The sequence below is a fragment of the Manacus candei genome, unplaced genomic scaffold (assembly GCF_025592945.1).
Source record: "Manacus candei isolate 608988 ecotype Guabito, Panama unplaced genomic scaffold, ASM2559294v1 h1tg000005l, whole genome shotgun sequence".
Taxonomy (NCBI): Eukaryota; Metazoa; Chordata; class Aves; order Passeriformes; family Pipridae; genus Manacus; species Manacus candei.
Genome location: NW_026138053.1, coordinates 21,627,378 through 21,645,862, shown reverse-complemented (window position 1 = coordinate 21,645,862; position 18,485 = coordinate 21,627,378). Strand labels below are relative to the sequence as shown.

The following is an 18,485-nucleotide window of genomic DNA, read 5'->3' as shown; positions in this document are numbered from 1 at the left end:
CCTGCTGGCTGTGCTGTTTCCCAGCATCCGTGGAGCTCTTTGTCCATCCATCTCAAACGGCTGCTCACAGCTGTGTTTTGGATGCAATTGCTGCTCCCATGTAAAAAGGAATGATTATCTGGCGCCTGCATTGCCTTTGTCAACATCCAAAGGTTGTTATTGGTCTTTTAATTTGGTGCCTGGTACATCTGTCCTACAGATTTGGTGGAAATCTTTTTGGCAGTTACTTCTCTGTGGATACTTAAACACAAAAATGCAGCAAAAACTGAAACCATGTGTCTTCCCATTTGGGGTAGCTGACAGCATACAGCTACACAGAATGCTAAATACACTTGATATAAACTGTCGATTTTAATGTGGTGTCATGATACCCAGTGCTCAGAAAATGTCCCCTGTTCCGCCTTCCTCCCTCCTGATACACTGCTGTGGCTTGTGTTTCCTGTCATACCTGATGCAAATACAGTATGTTTGGTGTTACAGAGGAGAACCTCAGGGGACCTGTTGGAATACGGACCATGAGCTGGACTCTTTGAAAAGTTTTGCTCTCTCATCACAGCTTAACTCACTGGCAGTGGGAGGGTTCAAAGGTCAAGCTGTGAAGCTTGCTGTGAATGTGAATGCAGAATTCATAGTGGTACCTTCTGCAGCCAGTGACAGCATTTGCTGATGCCTGTCCTGTAGTACCTGTTGGATTTGATGTACTGATTGTTGGTTCTCAGACAGAAGGGGATGAGAAAGGTGGTTTGGTGCACGGATGTTAATGAAATGCTGTTTCCTGAGAGCATGCATCTTAGAAAACCAAATAGTGCCATACCATGCTACCTTACAGCAACACATCCTTCTCCTAAACCCCCAGACCTTTGTTTGTCCTGCAGGGTCTCGTGTCTGCAAAGTGCAGTTCAGTGCATGCACTGTGGCAGTGTGATGGGGCACCCCATAGTGCAGCGAAGCACCTCCTCAGACCAAGCTGTTGTGCTCGGTGCTGTAGGGTGCTGTTTGTGTTGCTGGGGAAGGGCTTTGTTTGGTAGCTGGAGTCACTGTGCTCTGTGGCTGATGGAGCTACGCCTGTGGAAGTATTTGCTCGTGGTAGGTTCAGCAGATACGCTCTGTTTGCTAACAGCTTGTAGCTGACGTCTGAGCCGAGGGGTTCCCAGGGGACCCCAAGGAGGATGGAAAGATTCTGTTTGTTGCTGTCCTGACAGTGAATAATGCCTTCCACCTTCTCCTCCTTGACGTCAGTAAATTCCTCAAAGTAAAAACAGAACGTCAGATTTTTCCCAAGACTTGGGGAAAACCTTGGATCTGAAAGAGGAGGTGTACTTTTTAGTGGTAGTTTGAAGAAGGTGAGAGTTAACGCAGAAAAGTCTGGGCGAAGGGAACGTGTTTGTGACTTGGGGCCTCTGCTCTTCAAACCATGTTGTTAAGGAAGCTCTTTTCTCAGACACTTTTCTAGGATGGGAGAAGTTAGTTCAGTAGACAGCTCTAGCCTTAGCAAAACAACACAGTTGCAATCATAGCTGCGTGTGTTTTGATTTTGTACTTTTTTCTGTCTTGGAAAAGCAATGGTCTTACCAGCTCTATTCTCTTTCCTGTTTGTTAGGTCTGCCTAACCACGGACAAACCAGACAAATGGTAAGAGAATGTTCATTTAACCAAAACAGGGAAAAGAAGAATTATTAACCCGTGCTAGATAGAACACCCCATTAAACCGTAGTGCTCACTTCCACCTTTGCTGTTTGCAGCTGGTCACATTTCCCAATTAACTGAAAAGTTAAAAAAAAAATAAATTTCTTTTTGGGCATACGAAACATCCAATTGGTTAAATACATTTTAAACCTCAAATCTATCTACCTGTTTATCTACAAATGAGATCCTGTTTTGAATGGAACATTTTGTTTCTGCTCATGCAGAAACTGAGTGGCTGTTTACAGCAAAGTTTTGGGATGTGTTTCTAGGTGGAATGTGTTTCCCTGCAGGAGAAAGGTTTAAATGATGGAAGGTTTGTTTGGAAAACAGGGATTTTTGTTTGTTTGTTTGTTTTTTAGGAAGTTGGTGTGCAAGTTGTCTGCTGAGAATGCTTGTATTTTATGTTCCTTTTTTTTTTTTTTGAGTAAAAATTATTCCTAGCCTTTCATCTATTGTGCTGAGTTTAATAAAGGACAGAAGCAAATAGCCAGTCTCAGTGATGTGTCTCTGGCAAAATGCTTTCTCATGAAATTCACCCCAGTGTGAAGGGGCCAGTGCAGAGGCTGTGCATCCCTTTTGGCCCTTACATGTGGCTTATGGGAGACAACTTCAAGCATATTTCCCCCCCACCCCCCAAATAATCTTCTGATGCTGATAAAGTGAGGTTTGCCTCATTAGCTGAACTGCCACAATGCATTGGTGTCTGCAGAGTCCCTGTGACACAGGTTAGTCAGCAGCAGGTGTGACTGGTGGTCACTGAACAGCGATCACAGGCATTATTAAATCTGACAATGTTCTGGGATAGTGTGTAGAGTCCTGAGGGGAGGCTACAACTTGAGCATGCCAGGCTGCTTGTAATAACAGAGTATTCCTTTGGTTTGTTCCTTGATCTGAAGTGGTAAATTGTATTCCTCCATGAATTCAGCTTAATTTTGTGTCACTGAGGAGACTGGCTACTTGTTTGTGTCTGCTGAATAAACCAGCTCAGAGCAGTGGGAGAAATCTGTGATGACCTAATACTTTTCAGGTGTTTTAGAGTGAAACCCCCAGAACTGTCTTGATTTCTGGTTGCCTGTTAAAATGTGCTACTGAATGAAAAATAAAAGGTCTGCATTTCAGGATGTATCATTTGAAATAGATTTCACTGTGCAGGTAGAGAAAAGGCAACCTGGAAGGACAAGGGTGCCCTTTCTAGGTATTTTCAAGAACGTTTTCCGGAGTTGCTCTCCTGTGTATGTTGCACATGTGGAAAAAATATCCTTTGCAACTTCAACAAAAGGATTTTCTTGGAGAAACCTGGTGGAGGAAAAAAAAAAAAGCCATCAGAAAAGCTTTTATTTGAAACCTTTTGCTTAACAAATGCCAAATCTAAAAGCAGTTGTTGAAGTATTTCAGTGGTCTGCTGTGGTGCCGAAGTTCTCTTGTTTCACATGGAGCTGGGCAACTAAGAAATTAAATTGTTATTGCACTCATATGCAACAGTTTTAAAGAGCTTAGGATTTTAAAAGGTGGGATTTTGTTTGTTTAGCTCTAAAGCCCTGATGTTCTACAGGAAGCAGATCTTGCTAGAGCAGTTGATTAAGGCTGGTCAAAAAAAAGTCATCTATCATTTTTTATTTTCTCCTCAGATAAAAAATGAAATAGATGCAGGGTTTTGTTGGGTTTTTTTCCCTTGGTTGTCAGACTGAAGTTTTCCCTTTGTAAGTCAAGGTGTTAAAATTTGGTTGAGCTTTTGCAATGACGTGATACTTAAGGATTTGAACACCTCACGTCCCCACTGTTCCTTCTGGGGTGGATCTCCCAGTGCAGACATCTCTGACTTACATGCTCAGTTTCCCATTCCGTGGGCAGAAGGGGAAGCCTTGGTGCATCTGGGGAGATGGTCTGACTTCAGATGAATTAAATTTATACCAGGACATTTTCTGACCAGCTTTAATTTATTCATATCAAATTTTCTGGGCCTTCATTTTGCATCTTTCCCGACTGTTCAGTGTTACTGATTTCAGTGGGATTTCTCAATGCGCTAATCAGCAGGAAGAGGGGCAGCAGAACTGGACTTCAATGATCAAGGACAACTGCATTTGAGAAGCTTAACACTTTTCTCCCTTTCATCTGCACCTCTCTTAATAACAGTTCATGTTTTTCCAGTTGAGTCAAAGGGGGGTTACTGTGGGTCTAGAAAATTATGCCTGTGTTCATCCGCAAAGCAAAAGTTTTGTTGTTGGAAATCTGTTATGGGAAATCTGTGGTGTTCAGTAGTAAAAGGATTTTATTATAAAAGATTTGTTTTCAACAATGTATTTAATTCTATACTATCCTCATTAAATATTAACCTCCCTAGAACAAAAAGGATATGGGTAAGTTTAGTACCACAGAATAACTGTAAATACTGATTTTTGTGTTTGATTTGCTCTGTAGCTAGATTTCCTTCCCTGAAATCAATAGAGTTGCTCTAGATTTATGTAGTAGCTGAAATCTTAATTCTTATGCTCAATCTTTTGAACTTGATGTCATCTTTCAGACACAAGCAACAGATTATTGGTAATGCCTGCCATTTTATTATTTGTCCTGTCGCTGGAGTATTGCTGTCCTATTGCATATTGAAGGTGCCTAACTTGTATTGCTTGTGAACAATTGCTTATATGTGAATTCTGTGTTCTGGGCCAGAGGGGAAGTATTTTATCATAAACTCTCAACAAGTTACCCGAAAACTTTAATTCTCTTTTCCTTTGAGTGCTTTTCACATGCTGCTGCAGGTTTGTTGCAGTCCGTAACTGTGCATTTTTATGTATCACGTTAGGGACCAAGCCGAAACTTGCTGCTCAATGGGAAATCATACCCAACAAAAGTCCGATTAATTCGTGGTGGATCCATGCCTCCAGTGAAAAGGAGGAGGATGAACTGGATTGATGCACCAGACGATGTTTTTTACATGGCCACTGAAGAAACCAGGTAGGAAACATGGTCTTTCAGAGGATTTAAGGGGAGGCCTTTTGGTTTGTGGGTGCTGCAGCTGATGTTGTGGTTAGACAGGGATCTCGTCAGCAGATCTGTTGCTACAAACTGAAGGCAGAGACCACTGCCAGTGTTGAGGTGAGTAAAGGCTGGGAAATACCTCATCATGCACTTGCATTCCAGAGAGAGCAGATTCTTCTTCTTCCAGAGGAGTTACTGTAAGAGATGGGCACAAAGGGGAGGAAGACTGGGATGAGAAGTTCACCTGGTTCAGACCCATCACTTCCCATGGAGGTCCCACTGCAGTGGGACAGGATTGGGGCCCCCTGGCTCATAGGTGATGCTGTGGAGCAGAGCCACCTATACACAGAGCTCTGCGTGCCCTCTTGCATGTTGAACTCTCCTGTATTACCTTTCAGAACACCTCCTAGTGTGTCTGGGTACTGAAATCTGCAAGTGACAGAGGGTTTCCGTGGGCTGAGTTGACTCATTTCTTTGGTGGTTTATATTTGCCACCACTAGTGGTGAGATTTAGCCCCGCAGTGTCCTCCTTTGATGGTACTGCTTCTACTAGTCCCTCTTGTTGCTCTGCCCACAGGATAAAAATAGCAAAAGAAACTCCTTGTGTGAGTTTCACATTAAACTCTGTTTACAGACTGCTGGCAGAGTGGTAGAAGCTATGTGGCCTGATCCCTAATGCAAATGCTTTGTGTGTATGTTCCCAGTATTATTATTACTAGGGAGGGAGGGAGAGTTGCTCCTGGGTGTGGTGAGAAGGCTTGTGTGGTTTCCTCCCAAGAACTTGATGTCTCTCTCCTGGGCGACCTTGAAGAAGGTCAGAGCAAAGCTGCAGCCCTGCTTTCCAGCCTTCTCTGAGAGCAGAGGTGTCGTCTGGCTTCTGTCATGGTCTGAAGCCTGCAGTTATCAACACTTGCAGTATCAGTGCCCCAACAGCAGAGAAGCACTTACCTTTCTCTCCAGCTTCTTGCAGAGATGGACCTGACAATTACTGGATGTCTGAGCCCTTACAAGTGACTGAGGAGGTCAGGAGTTTTGAGTGCTTTGTCTCTTCCGGTACTACTAATTTGGCACTGCTCTGAGTATTGATTTGTTCAGCATGAAGTGAATAGTCAGTCTTGATATCCCCAACCTCCATCTTAGCCTGCAAAGCATGTCAAGTGTCTGTGGGCCTAGTACCAACGGTGGGCTTCATAGACAAGCTGAGACTGGTAATGCTGGAGCTACTAACCACTGATCTATTGGATCATCAGATTTCAGGGCAGGAAACACCCTGTAAGAACTCAGAAGAAACATGAAATAAATTTCCCTGTCAGACTTGATCCTGTGGACACCTCTAATGCAACTATGCATTTCACACCAGCTCATATCTTGACCATGTCTTTCCCTTCTTTCTGCGCCTGCAAGGTGCTGTGAAAGAAAGCAGTGGGGTTCCATATATGATTGAAAATTAAGTGAAAGAAGTTTTTAATTTTCAGGGGAAGCAGTTTCCTTATTCCCGTTGCCATCTTGCTTTGATAAAGAGGTACTAGAACCCTGTTTCAGACCTGCAGCTCTGGCAGATTCACATGCCATTGTAGATGCAGGCTGTATGGTCTCTGATTCACTCCTTAGATGCTCAAGGCTTATTTCATAATCCTACATCTACGAAACACTTCTTGATATCTTCATCATCCAACCCACATGAAATACTGCAGGTGTGTGGTAGCAGTGTGTCAGTATAAGGTCCTGCCCTTTGACCTGTACAGAACAGTGAGAATATTCATCAAGTGTGGTGTTGGTCGTGCAACAATTTACTGTAAAGACTCGGAATCATTTGCTTATACAGAACCACTGACACGGGAAAGAGGAGTCCCACAGCAACCAGCACATCTCTAATGAAAATCGTAGTTCAGCGATAAACATCAGCTCAGTAAGATCTTATCTCTTCTATTTAAAAATAGAGAAAGAAAGAAAAGAAAAAGAAAAAAAAAGTCTTTGTCTGACAGCCTTGCTGCTTAGCTGACTGATGAGTGGTGAAAGGAGATTTTTGGCAGCCTGTTAAAGAGCAGGGAAGCCTGAGCACTGTAGCATTGTCAGCGGCACGGGTTTTCTGTCGGGCATTTCACCTCTAACTTTTCCCTGAACCATCTGCTGCATTCCAGTGTCAAGAATGTAAGACTTGTTTGTGAGCTCTGAAACAATTTGAGCTTTGTGTTGGCTCCGTAGCAATCAATCTAGCTGCAATATCTGCATATCATCCTCCAGCTGAGGGTCAGGCTGTGTTCTCAGTCGCAGAAAGTAGGTTTTTCTGAAGTTTTACATGCTCCCTCCTCCCCTTTTTGTGTAGTGCTGTTGAGAACGGTGCTGGAAAACTGGATGGCTCTGAGGGAGTAGTTTGAAAAGCTGGTTGAATGAAAGGAGTAAGTTTCTGCATTCAAGCCTCACAGTAAGGAACTTGGCATTTATAACTTATGCAAGTGGAGGCAGCGAGTGACCTGATCAGAATCTAGAACTGCTACAAGACATGTTTCAGATGGTGGCGTGGCTAAGAAAGCACATGGGGGTGCTGCAAGGAGCTCTGCTGGCTAAAAGGAGATCAAATGCAGCCAAAAAAGTCTAGGAAAAGTCATTACATCAAGGTTTTATTTTTTTTCTCCCCCACCATCACTTTGCCACCTTGTTCTCTCCTCTCCCTGTGGCCTTCCAACTTCAGAGAAGAGAGAAAGAGGAACACTGGGCAAACAAAAGACATTTCTGTGCGAGTGTAAGTTCTGTGCAGCAACTTGTCTTGTTCAGTGGGCAAAAAAAACAAGTGAAGACATGACCAAATCTGACAAGAGCCAATTCAAAATCTTCAGCTGGATTTGATGATTTGTCACTTGTTGTGATGCTAAGGGTAAGTTTTACAGGAGAGAAGGACCACTTTCTTCAGCAACCATCGTATCTCAAAGACAGAAATCATAACACAGTGATAGGCATCAGCTCAGTAAGAATGTATCTCTTCCATTGACAAATAAACCAAACCAACCAACTGAAAAAACCTCAACAACCAACAAAAGGGATTTTTGGTCCCAGCAATGTTCACTAACCAAATTTGGGGGATAGATGGCTGAGATGTGAACTGTAAAGCCCTTCTCCTCAGGTCTCATGCTAAGCCAAAAACTCATTCCATCAGGAGCCTGCAAGGGAAGGCAGTGCTGCTTTATCAGACCCTCCCTGTTGCCCCAGTTCCTCAGCTCAAGGCTGTGCATAGTGGGTACTGGTGCACTACTCTTGTGAATATTTATTACTTTCCTCTCTAATCTCTATATGCCTTTGACCACTACGACATCCTCTGTAAAAGAATTCCTCATTCTCATTACACAGTACATTTTTTATTGTTGCAGGTTTTTTGATTTTGATGGGGGTTTTTTTGGGATACTTCCTTTAGGTCTAAGCCTGGTATTGACAAAAAGAAACAAGCAGTCATTCAGTATTGTCCCTGTCTAACTTATTTTGGTAATTTTAAAACTTTGGTATATCCTCTCTCCCTTTTCTCTGTCTCTTTTGCTTTCTCTCCATATGGAAAACTGCTTCCTGCATCTGATAAGACTTGCTGCCAGTCTTGTAACATATAGGGAAATCCTTAACAAATGCAAGATATGAATATTGCCCATTTTTGGGATGGGCATACATAGTGTGGAAGAAATAAGAGGAGGAGACATCCTATTAGTGTTCCCAGCGGGGGGGAAAGGCTCCAGTACTGGTTCACTGGTTAGAGGCTGTCACGGAGCAACCCTGCACAGCTCAGCCTTGAGGCACAGCTCCATGTTGTGCTGTGGGTTTCCAGGAGCTGTGTGCTCCTGCTTGGGGCTGAGGAGCAGCAGAGTGCTCTGCATTAGCAGGTGGGAAGTGACCAGCGTTGCCAGAAGAGGTTTGGTTGTAACTTGGCTTTATAAATTCACACAAAGCTGCCTCCAGCATGTCCGACTGATGAAAATAAATTCAAAATAAATCGGTGGTATAGAAACAGACTATCCCGACCATTTCACATGTTATATTCACAGCAGTAGACCCTGGTGCTACAAGGCTGGACCAGAATGCCTTCTGCTCTGAGGGGGAAGGATTCTGGAACAGAGTATGCAATTTCCTCATCATTGAGGGGTTTATAATCAGAAAACCTAAGTTTCCCAGGGAGGACGTAGCAAAAAGAACCAGAGTCAGCCTACCCCATTAGCGAGCAGCCCCTGCATGTGTAGGCCTGGTTTCCCTTGGAGAAAGGGAGAAACCTATGCTGCCTTAGCATCCAGTCTCTGTAATCCCTTCCTTTCTTCCTTACTGTCTGCAGGAAAATCCGCAAGCTGCTTTCCTCCTCCGAAGCCAAGCGAGCCGCCAGACGCCCTTACAAGCCTATTATCCTCCGGCCCATCCAGACAGTGCAGCTCCGCCAGCCCATGAATGATGAACCCATAATCATCGAGGATTAACACACGCTGCGCACGGCGGCGGATCTGCCCCACAGAATCTCTCCTCCAGTATCTACTTGAGTTTCTATGGCTACAGCATTGAACTAACTGTTGAAGAGAGGGAACTTTTGAGGAACTGTTTTGCATCTTTTAAACCCTTAAAAGGAACTCAGCCCTGCTCTGAGCCTCTGACCACAGACTGCTCTCTCTCTGTCTCTCTCTGTCTTTCTCTCTCACGCTCTTTCCTTCTCTTTTTTTTCTTTTTCTTTATTTTTTTTTTTTTAATTTTTGGTAGCCTCTTTTCCCTTTTGCTTCTACCCCTTTTGTAGACAGGGGGAGGGAAAGTAAGTTTAACTTATTAAGAGAATGTGGACTAGTACTTTTTAGCTTTGTTTCCTCTTCTGATGTACGAAGAGCTAGAACCCTTCATTTTGTGACTGAGCTCTCATTGCAAAGCCATTTTTATGAGGCTGTGTTGTAAGATTTTTCTTTTCCTTTTTTTTTTTTTAAATTTTGTGGACGGTGCCATTTTTTTATTTCATTTATATTATTTCTTTTGTAGATAAATTTCCAACCTTTAACTGCTATTTGAAAATAGGAGCTGAAAGCCAGCCCCAGGTTCAGCCAGTTTTCTTTGGTCCTGTCCCTTCTGTTTTTTGGATCATTTTGCACAGCCGGTTGTGCTCATGCACAAGACAGAACCAACTCAGGCTGAGAAAGGAGTGAGCTAAGAACTGAAGAACCTTGCAGAACATTACACTAACGTTGTGTGCAGTGGAGGCCAGGCTACCAGAATTAGGTGTCCTTACTGTAGTTGCTCCCTGGGAGATGTGGCCCGTGGCATTTCTCCCAGTAACCAGCAGTTTGTGTGCTGCCTTCTCTATGACACCTGGAATCCTACGTGCTGTTAGGCCACCAAGAGCCAGCAGTAGGCCCAGCAAGTGTAATGAGTTGCTTTGCTCTGGCTCCAAGAGTCAAGTACACCAATGCCCAGGGACATTTTGCTTAGAACTCTGAACCTGTTTGTGCATCAGTGCTTTTGGACACGTTTCCCAGGATGAGACCTGGTTTCTCTTTAATTGCATTACTGTATGTTTCCCATTTTGAAGGGACTTTGAATTACAGATGGCTTTTCATTTGAACACATTGTGTCTGAAATTAAGTGGTTTTTTTCCCCCTTGACATTTCTTGTGTTTGAGGTTTCTTGCATCTCTTGAACTTCTTATGTATTTGCAAGTCTGTATCATTTCTTTTTCATATGTCTTCTCATGGCAGTGCATTTGCTGAATGCCCTGCTTGGTTTTGAAAGGATGTAAACTATCATTTGCAACTTGTGCTGATCTGTACATGTACCTGCCTCAAGCAGACACAGCATGTAATAACCCCCAAGTCATTCCATATGTGTCAGCGGTGAGATGAGCCAAAGTTGTATTTGGGTTATCACAGTCCAACCGTGATTCTGTGCAACTCTGCTAACCTGCCAGGTTAGACGGAAAGGAATCCCCACAAAATGAAAACAATTCAGTTAACTTTACTTAATAAACCTGGAAAGTGAGCTTTTGTGAAACATCTGCTTTTTGTCTCTTGTGAAATAGCCGCCGCAGCTCGGGGACCATCTGCCTGGTGCACGCACCTCTGCACCTTCCTTCCCGTCCTGGAGCCGTGCTCTGCTCTCCAGTGTTTGTGCATCCCTGTGCCACTGGTGCTGTTATGTTGTACAGGGCAAGAGTCACTCACAGTTTGATTCCCCTCATGTGCAGTTTAAACATTTCCAGTGGTTCAAGCTCCCTCCTCAGCATCTCCCTCCCTCCTCCTCTGAAACGTGGCAGCAGATGCAGCGCCGGGGCTCTGAATGAGCCTTTTGTCCGCAGAGGCTCATGTGTCCTACTGCTCAGGGCATGACTGGCATGTGGCAGAGGGAGATCCCTGGAGGTCAGCAACCCAACCCGGGGGCAGTTCTGTCATTCTGTGTTGCTACGGCCGGTCCTCGCTGGGATGAGCGGCGCAGGCTCCATGTTTGGTCTTGTTTGCTGCTCAGCAGTGGTAGGATTTACTCTGTGGCTGTGAGTAGCTGTGCAACTTGGCAGATGTAAGTGTATCCTATATTACTGGTCATGTTTCCTGTCCATAACTTAGAAGTGGAATGGAACAGCCATTCCTGAAGGATATGCTAATCAGGAAGGGCACAAGCTCCAGGGCACAAAAGCCTCCAGGGCAAGGCACCAGTGACAATTGGCAGTTTTACTTTAGTCTCCATCAATCTTTAGGATTAACCTTTTGTACATAAGAAACATTGTCAGCTGCAGGAAGGTTTTGTAACGCTTTTCTCTGTGAGGGAAAGCTCTCATAGGGATTCCTTCCTGTATCAAAATGAAATCTGAATACATCACTTTGAAAAACTCCATGCCCAAGTTGGCTTCAGCCCCTCTGTGGTGGGATTTTGAGCCAATGCCTCTGCGGTAGCAGAGACCTGTGCTCTGCCTGGGGCTGGGGCAGCTCTGACACCCTGGTGTGCCAGAGTCTCTGCACTGTGATTCCTGGTGGATGAACTATGGATGAGCCTGGTGAGAAGCGGCTCCAGCTGCACCGAGGGCTCAGGAACCACATGGGGGTGCCAGCCCTGCAGTTTCCAGCAACTTAAAAGCTTTCTTGGAGCAGCTCCAGAGATTGCTCTGGGAACAAGTCCAGGCAAGGAGAGAGCATGTCCTGTGCTGCCCTGACTTTGAAGGATCCTTGTGTGTCCTTCAATAGGGATGCTGTTTTTTGGCATGTGGTAGCAGACTCCACTGCCATGTGTTTTACTGGCTTATGTTTGTACCAGCTTGGGAGGAGGGGTTGGAAGATACCTTTAGCAACGGAAGGAAAATGCTGGTTCTTGGGAAGTGCAGTGAGTGGTCCTGCCACTGACCTATCCAAGTCTGAGGCGTCACTCTCTTAAGCCGACTGCTGTCACTAAGCCTCTCCTGTACCAGCCTCTCCTGTATTCACATTCATGTTCTGTAGCTGCAGGAATTGCCTGTAGTTATTCACCCTCCTGCTCTAGAGCCTTGTAAAAATAAAACAACATTCATACAGCTGGGGTACTGTCCCATTTTCTGTGTCCCTTCTGCCCCTTGCTTCTACCTCCTTAAGAGCCCCTGAGGTTGTAGGGGACACATTCTGCTGGGAGCTGCAGTGAGGGCCAGGCAGGAACTTGGGTGCATTAGCTCCATGTGCAGAGCCTGGAGTTTGGAAGTGCTCACCTGGAGCAGGTCAGGTCTACCACACGTGCGTCCAGGACCGTAGTAAATTTTGCCACATGCATTTGGGTGTTTCCCTTCAGCCATGTGTCCCTGGCATCCCCATCTTTCACTTGCCTTTCTTGCTAGCAGACGTGGGAGCAGGCATGTCACAGGCTCAGCTCTGATCCCTTGGAGAAGGCTGTGCTCCGTGCTCACGTGGATGGAGCGTGCTGGCCTCCAGACTCAGTACCGTGCTTGCAATTTTACAGGCTTAAAAGAAGCAGGAAGCTGGTCAGGAAAGTATTTAAAAAACAAAACAGAAATCCAAACATTCCAACAATATTTTATGCCAAAATGCTTTTGTTACAGATTTTGATTTTTTTTTTGAAGTTAACTGTGGTATTTTGGGAGCTTTTTTTTACGTTGCATTTTGCATTTTACCAGCCTGTCAGTAGCAGCTCCCTGTGATCTCTGCTTTTGCTGCTGTAACATGAAGGCAGCGCCCTGACTGTAACAGCACTGCTGAAACAGTATGAAAAAAAGCAAAGCATGACCAAAACTAACAATTCTGAACCTGGCATTCCTGCTGTGGGAGGAGGGCTGTAACCGGGACACTACTGGAGAGTTGTAAAGCAAAATACACGCTGAAATTGCCTTTGAAATGGAAATTTGGAGACGGTGCCAGCTCTGCTGCGGGCTCTGGCTCTCAGAGAGAGTGTTACACAAACCAGACCTTGGGAAGCTGGAAAGGCTTTTTTGGATGGTCGGCTTGCATCATGGTGGAGCTGCCTCCCACTGCCGTGGGAGGAGAGGGCACTTACCTGCTTACACAGGGATGTGGGCCTGAGCACAGGCATGGGAGTTGTGCCAGCCTGGGGGATTTCTGGGCGTGAATAAAAGCTTGCAGATTTTGACTGGCTGGGGGAAGCAGGGGTTTGACACAGTTACAGAAACTGGACCCTGCATCTTTTCTGGTTTTCTTAATCCATCAAGAGGGCACAGGCTTAAAAACACCATTAACCCAAATAAGCTTTGGCAGCAGCTTTAGAGAAAGAAAGGAGAGATCGCTGCAGAAAGGCAAGTCGAGGCATGACAGTCCTCTCTAGCTGGCGAGGGTTTGTTTGGGGTTTTTCCTGTAAATGTACTTTTTAGTCAGTGTTTTTCTAGGTGAGCCTGCAAGAGCCAACAGTGATGGAATCTACTGTGATGCCCATCTTAAGGATATAAACATGTCTTGGGCATGTGTCTTGAGCATGTCTTTACTGCCCCCCCTGAGGGAGGAGGCTGGCATGGCCCATGTCCTCATGTTCCTGTTGCCCTCTCTTCCCTTCCTGGGGGCTGACAGAAGGGGTTTGCCCTGCTTGGCCACGTTTGAAACCTGGTGAAAGACTCAGTCTCTGATGATCACATTTTATGCATGCAGGGGGAGGAAAGCTGCCACAAGAAGAGGCACACAGTAAATTCAGATGGGATGGGGGCTTGTCTCCACCTCCTCTTCAGCCTGGAAGAAAGTCAGGCAAGGTCAGGGTTGAAGCACACTTGATTCCTGCCCTGGGCTTTGCAAGTTCATTCACCACATTCCTGGAGCGAGTATGAATAACGTAAATTCAGCATCTTTCTGCAGACAGCTTCCTCCCTTCCTGCCTGCAAGGGGACTCTCCACCTGGATCCAGTGCTCCGTGGGATGCTGGCAGCGTCACAGCGAGCAGATTTACAGGTCCTTCCTGGAGGGTTCCAGCCAAGTCGTGCTGGTTCAGAGATTTTCCATCTGAGCAGGAGCGAGTTTGTTCCCCCTGCCTGCGTCTTGGCTGCCCCCGGGCAGGACACGCGAGAGAGGAGCGTGTGGAGCGTGCGGACAAGGAGCCGAGCCGGGGGTGTTGGCTCGCTCCTTTCCCTGCATCCCAGGAAGATGCCCACATTGTTTGGTGAGCGCTGGGGGCAAATGCATCCTAATGGGCGGGTCTTCCCCCTTGTGATGCTGAAGAAGAAGATGGTGCCATGGAGACATCACAGCACTTGTGAGGTGCTGGATTATGTGTCCAGCCCCATCCCTACCCCAGGAGCTCGCTGAGAGCTGTGTCCTGGAGGTGGTGTGCATGTGGGCCACAGACAATGAAAGCTGGGCAGCCACTTTCCACACTTTTCCTTCTGCTGTGCCAGCCCTCGGAGCTGTGTTGCACCGTGGCTGGCCTGACCTCTGGCCACAGCATGTCCAGCAGGGGCTGTGGGACTGGGAGGGCTTAATGACAAACTGCCCTGAGCTGAACTTTGCCACCGAGGCCTGGCTCTGAGCACAGCCTGTTCCCTGGGGCAGCATTTTCTTCACGTGGAAAAACTGAGGAGGAGCCACCAGTGCCAGCCACCCCTACACCTGGCCACTCCCTGCACAGCCTCCCCGCTGCAGTCCCACCACGGTGCCTGGCTCTCCTGGGGGTTTGAGTGCTGGTCTCTCCAGCTGTTTTCCTGCCTTTTTTTGGTTAGAGCACTGCTCCTCAGGCACTGCGATACTGCCTCACAGAGGCATTGTGCCTGCTCTGTGGAGGTTCACGTGCTCCCACATGAAGTATCTACATGCTTGGCATCTGCATGCAGCCTGCTGGGGATGCTCACTGGCCCTGGGTGGGCCAGCAGCCACAGCCCCTTGGGAAGGGGTCGCAGGGACAATGGGGACATCCATTCCAGGTTGCAAGGACAAGTGGGATATCTGTAAACCTGTTTATTGCAGGCGTGACAGTGCTATCGACTGCGCCTGATAACGGCAGGGACTCGGGTACCTTTTAAAGGAGAGAAGCGACAAGTGGATGGTTGGAGCTCCAGATAACGGGCGCCGGGGCCAGGCGGTGACGTGCCGAGCCCTGGTCGGTGGCATGTGCTGCCTGACAAGAGCCAGCTCCTGCCAGCCCCTCGGCACGCTCTTGCTCTGCTCCTCCATCTTCCCATCTCTTGCTAATCCTTCTTAAGCCCCTGTGCTCCCCTTCCCGAGCCGTGTGCTTATCCTGCAGATGCCCTTCGTCAGCGAGGCTGGGTACCCGGCATGTGTGGGCTGTCCCTGCTCCATCTGCAGTTCCTCCCCACCTCAGCCAGCCCTGGGCTCCTTGTGTTGGGAGGTAGGTTTCCCCTGCTGCAGGCAGGCTCCTGTGCAGCCCCAGCAGCCCCAGCAGCCCCAGCTCCCATGCAGCCCCAGCTTGGGATGTAGGACAGCCATATCCAGGCTGGCAGCCACTGCATATCCAGGAGGGCGGTGGAGGAAAAAAAAGAAAGAAAGAAAGAAATGTTTTGCCAGGTTTTGTGAAAGGCTCCTTCTGTCACATCCCTGAGCAACCACAGGGAACTGCTCCCAGGCCATGAAGGGAAGCTCAAACAGTTTTTCCATGAAACTCCTGCCTAACAGCAAAGACCAAGGCAAAATGCAGGCAGAGCTGGGGCAGCCAGTGGGCAGTGTCTGTCACTTGCATGGGTAGCAGGTGGCTGCTCTGCCGTTTGTAACCAACCAGCACCTGGTTGTGGGTGTGTCTGGGGGTGCAGGAGCTTTAGGGGGTGACAGAGAGCTGCAGCGTGTCACCCTGGGGTGACCCTGTCATGGGGGACAGGGGGCTGGGCATGTGGGTGGTCTGCAGGCCATGCATAGATCACTGACCTCTGGGCACACCCAGCCAGCAGCAGGGGGTTTTGCCTTAACCTTTTTTATTGGGTACTTTTTCCCCTCAGTCTCTTCTTGCCCTGTAACAAATCCAAAGGATCCTAGGTGCCAGAAAACATGAGAGAAGAGGAATGCTGTCCAGCTCCAACTCCCCACATGAGCAGCTCTGTCTGGGTCCATGAGTTTTTGTGGTATGCATCTGAGGGAAGAAGAAAGAGCTGAGGGGCGTCAGCGCAGGGAGGGGGATAGAGGTGAGCCAAAGGAGAAGCAGCCTGAGGGGAGTTATTCCCTATTTATTCCTTACTTTCCCTTAATCTCTTTGCAAAGCTCTCTGACCTGCCCTAGGCAGAGGTCCCAGCCTCACGCCTTTTGCAGGCTCCCAGTGGAGCTACAGACACTGGCTTTAGGATGTGGGCTTGCTTCAGTCTCAGTCCCATCTGGAAAGGATGTTGTAGGGATGTGGCTCCTGCTCCACTCTGTGCAGCACCCCTGAGGGAAGGGGCTGGGTTAGAAGCCCCCACTTTATCGTGGAGGGGGATGCTGGGCTGCCAGCTGCTCAGTGGAGGAAAGCCCCCTCACGCCCCCGATGTGGGTAATTGAGGGCACAGCCAGATCAGCAGAGCTCCAGCATCAGTGCCGTGTGGAGTGATGTGTCTGGGCCAGGGAGCCAGCTGGCCATGGCAGCTCAGGAAATCCTGAGGCTGCCCGGGGCTGGTGCCATTGGAGGAAAATGGGTCACCTACGTCCATGGGGGTGAGGGCCAGGGGGATGGTCCCCTCGGCCAGGACACCCCCGGGCACTGCTGCACGCCAGAAACCTCCCAGGGCTGCTGAAAGGCAGCTTTGTCACCCGCTGCCAGGGAAACTCCAGCTCAGCCCTTGGGCAGGGATGAGGGCCCATAAATGTCTGATGTAAAATGCATCCTTCGGTGAAAATTACTCCCCAGCCTGTCCCCTGTCTGGGGAGAGGCACAGTGAGGTCAGGGGTGTCCCTCGTGTCACTACACCACTGCCCACACCTGCATCCCCCTGGCAGCAGGCTGTCCTGTGCCTGGCACTGGGTGTCCTGTCCCCAGAGAAGCTGGGCTGTCCCTGCTTGCTCAGTTAGTGCCACCGAAGTCACCTGTCCCCGAGACAGCCCTGCCCTCAGTGCAGGAGCATGCCGAGCCTAAATCAGGGCAGATTAAGACATGACCAGCTAAAGCCACTTTGCTCCTGAAGGAGCATATCCGCTTGGGATTTAGCGCATTTGCAGACAGGGATTCACACCTTTAGGTGATTTGTCTTAATTCCCCCCAGCTTCTGTGTGTGAAAAGCCCTTGGCCGGTGTGAAAAGCCCTTGGCCGGTGAGAGCTGGGCTGGGTGCTCGTTCTGCAGCGTGGCAGAGCCCAGGCTTTCTCCTGTGGCCGGCCCACACATGCTATTGGGTGGATGCAGCCTCCTTCCTCCTCCTCCTGCCCCCCAGCCCCCACGGCTGGGAAATCAGCTGAAATTTTCTATGGATCTGGAGAATTTAGACAGCAGACCCTTTTCAGAATGTCCCTCACAGTGCAGAAGAGGAGCTGTTGCAGGCACAGGGATGCTGCCGGTGCTGTGTTGGCACCTGTCTGCTGCCATGGGCTGCTTTAGGGCTGCAGATACACTGGGTAGCACAGAGGGACCCACTAGAGCACCGTGGGGCTGTGCTGAAAGGGGCAGCTGGTCTCCCAGAAATCGACAGCTCCAAAAAATCCCCAGCTCTTGTCCTACCCTGGTGGCTGCTGGCCTGGGCTGGGACATGTTGGCTCTGTTGTGGGACACACAGAGCTCAGCTGCCCCTCCCAGGGGCTGTGAGGGGCTGGGGCGCCCCGGAGGCACCTCTGCCACCTGCCCTTGTGCAAGGACCCCGCAGGCCACAAAGCCACACATTGTTGTGACAGCAGCTGGGCGAGGAGTGACAGGGATGCCTGGGCTTTTCAACCCAGCAGGATGCATGAGTGATGGAGAAACCCACTATCAAGCATCCCTGTCCTGTCACCCCCATGCAACTCGCCGGCAGGGTTACCCTGTCCCATCCCGGAGCCTCAGATTCCCTTCCCAAGCCTGTCGTTGTGCCGGGGGCCAGGCAGGCGCTTGGCAGCTGCACCAGCTGCCGGCAGAGAAAGCAGGAATTCTATGACAATGGCGGCGGAGCAGAGCCAGGCTGCCGGCTGATGAATAATACAAGAGCTCTGCTTGCGGAGCGGCAGATGTCCTGTTTACCAACACCCGGCCACAGCCTGCGGGATGATGGTGCAGGGACGCAGCCCCCAGAGCACCCCAGTCAGAGGCCCTGCTGCCCCGCTCGCCTTCTCGGGACACCCCCTCCCCTGCGCCCCCCACAGCCCTCCCCGTGGGGCAGGATCTGGCCGGGCGGGAGCAGCGGGGCTCCCCCGGGTGCAGGGGTTCTGCACCCCACCATGGGTCTGTCCTGCCTCGCCATGGCTTCACGGATCCCTGAGCATCCCTTTGCAGCCTGAGGGGTTTTTGAGATGGGAGTTTCCATGGCAACGGAGCGGGA

At 48.6% G+C, this 18,485-nt stretch overlaps 1 protein-coding gene across 5 annotated transcripts in view; it reads left to right on the top strand.

The window, feature by feature from the left end:
- MTA1 (metastasis associated 1) overlaps window positions 1-10,641 on the top strand; it is a 229,881-nt gene extending 219,240 nt beyond the window's left edge. For 4 of the 5 annotated variants that reach the window (XM_051805107.1, XM_051805099.1, XM_051805091.1 and 1 more), the window contains 3 exons: window positions 1,601-1,632; window positions 4,487-4,638; window positions 8,969-10,641. In XM_051805107.1, coding sequence (XP_051661067.1) covers window positions 1,601-1,632; window positions 4,487-4,638; window positions 8,969-9,107 — 323 coding nt within the window. In that variant the 3' untranslated portion in view covers window positions 9,108-10,641. The remainder of the gene's footprint in view (window positions 1-1,600; window positions 1,633-4,486; window positions 4,639-8,968) is intronic. The other variant, XM_051805117.1, reaches the window with a different exon arrangement.
- Window positions 10,642-18,485: the final 7,844 nt, after the last annotated feature.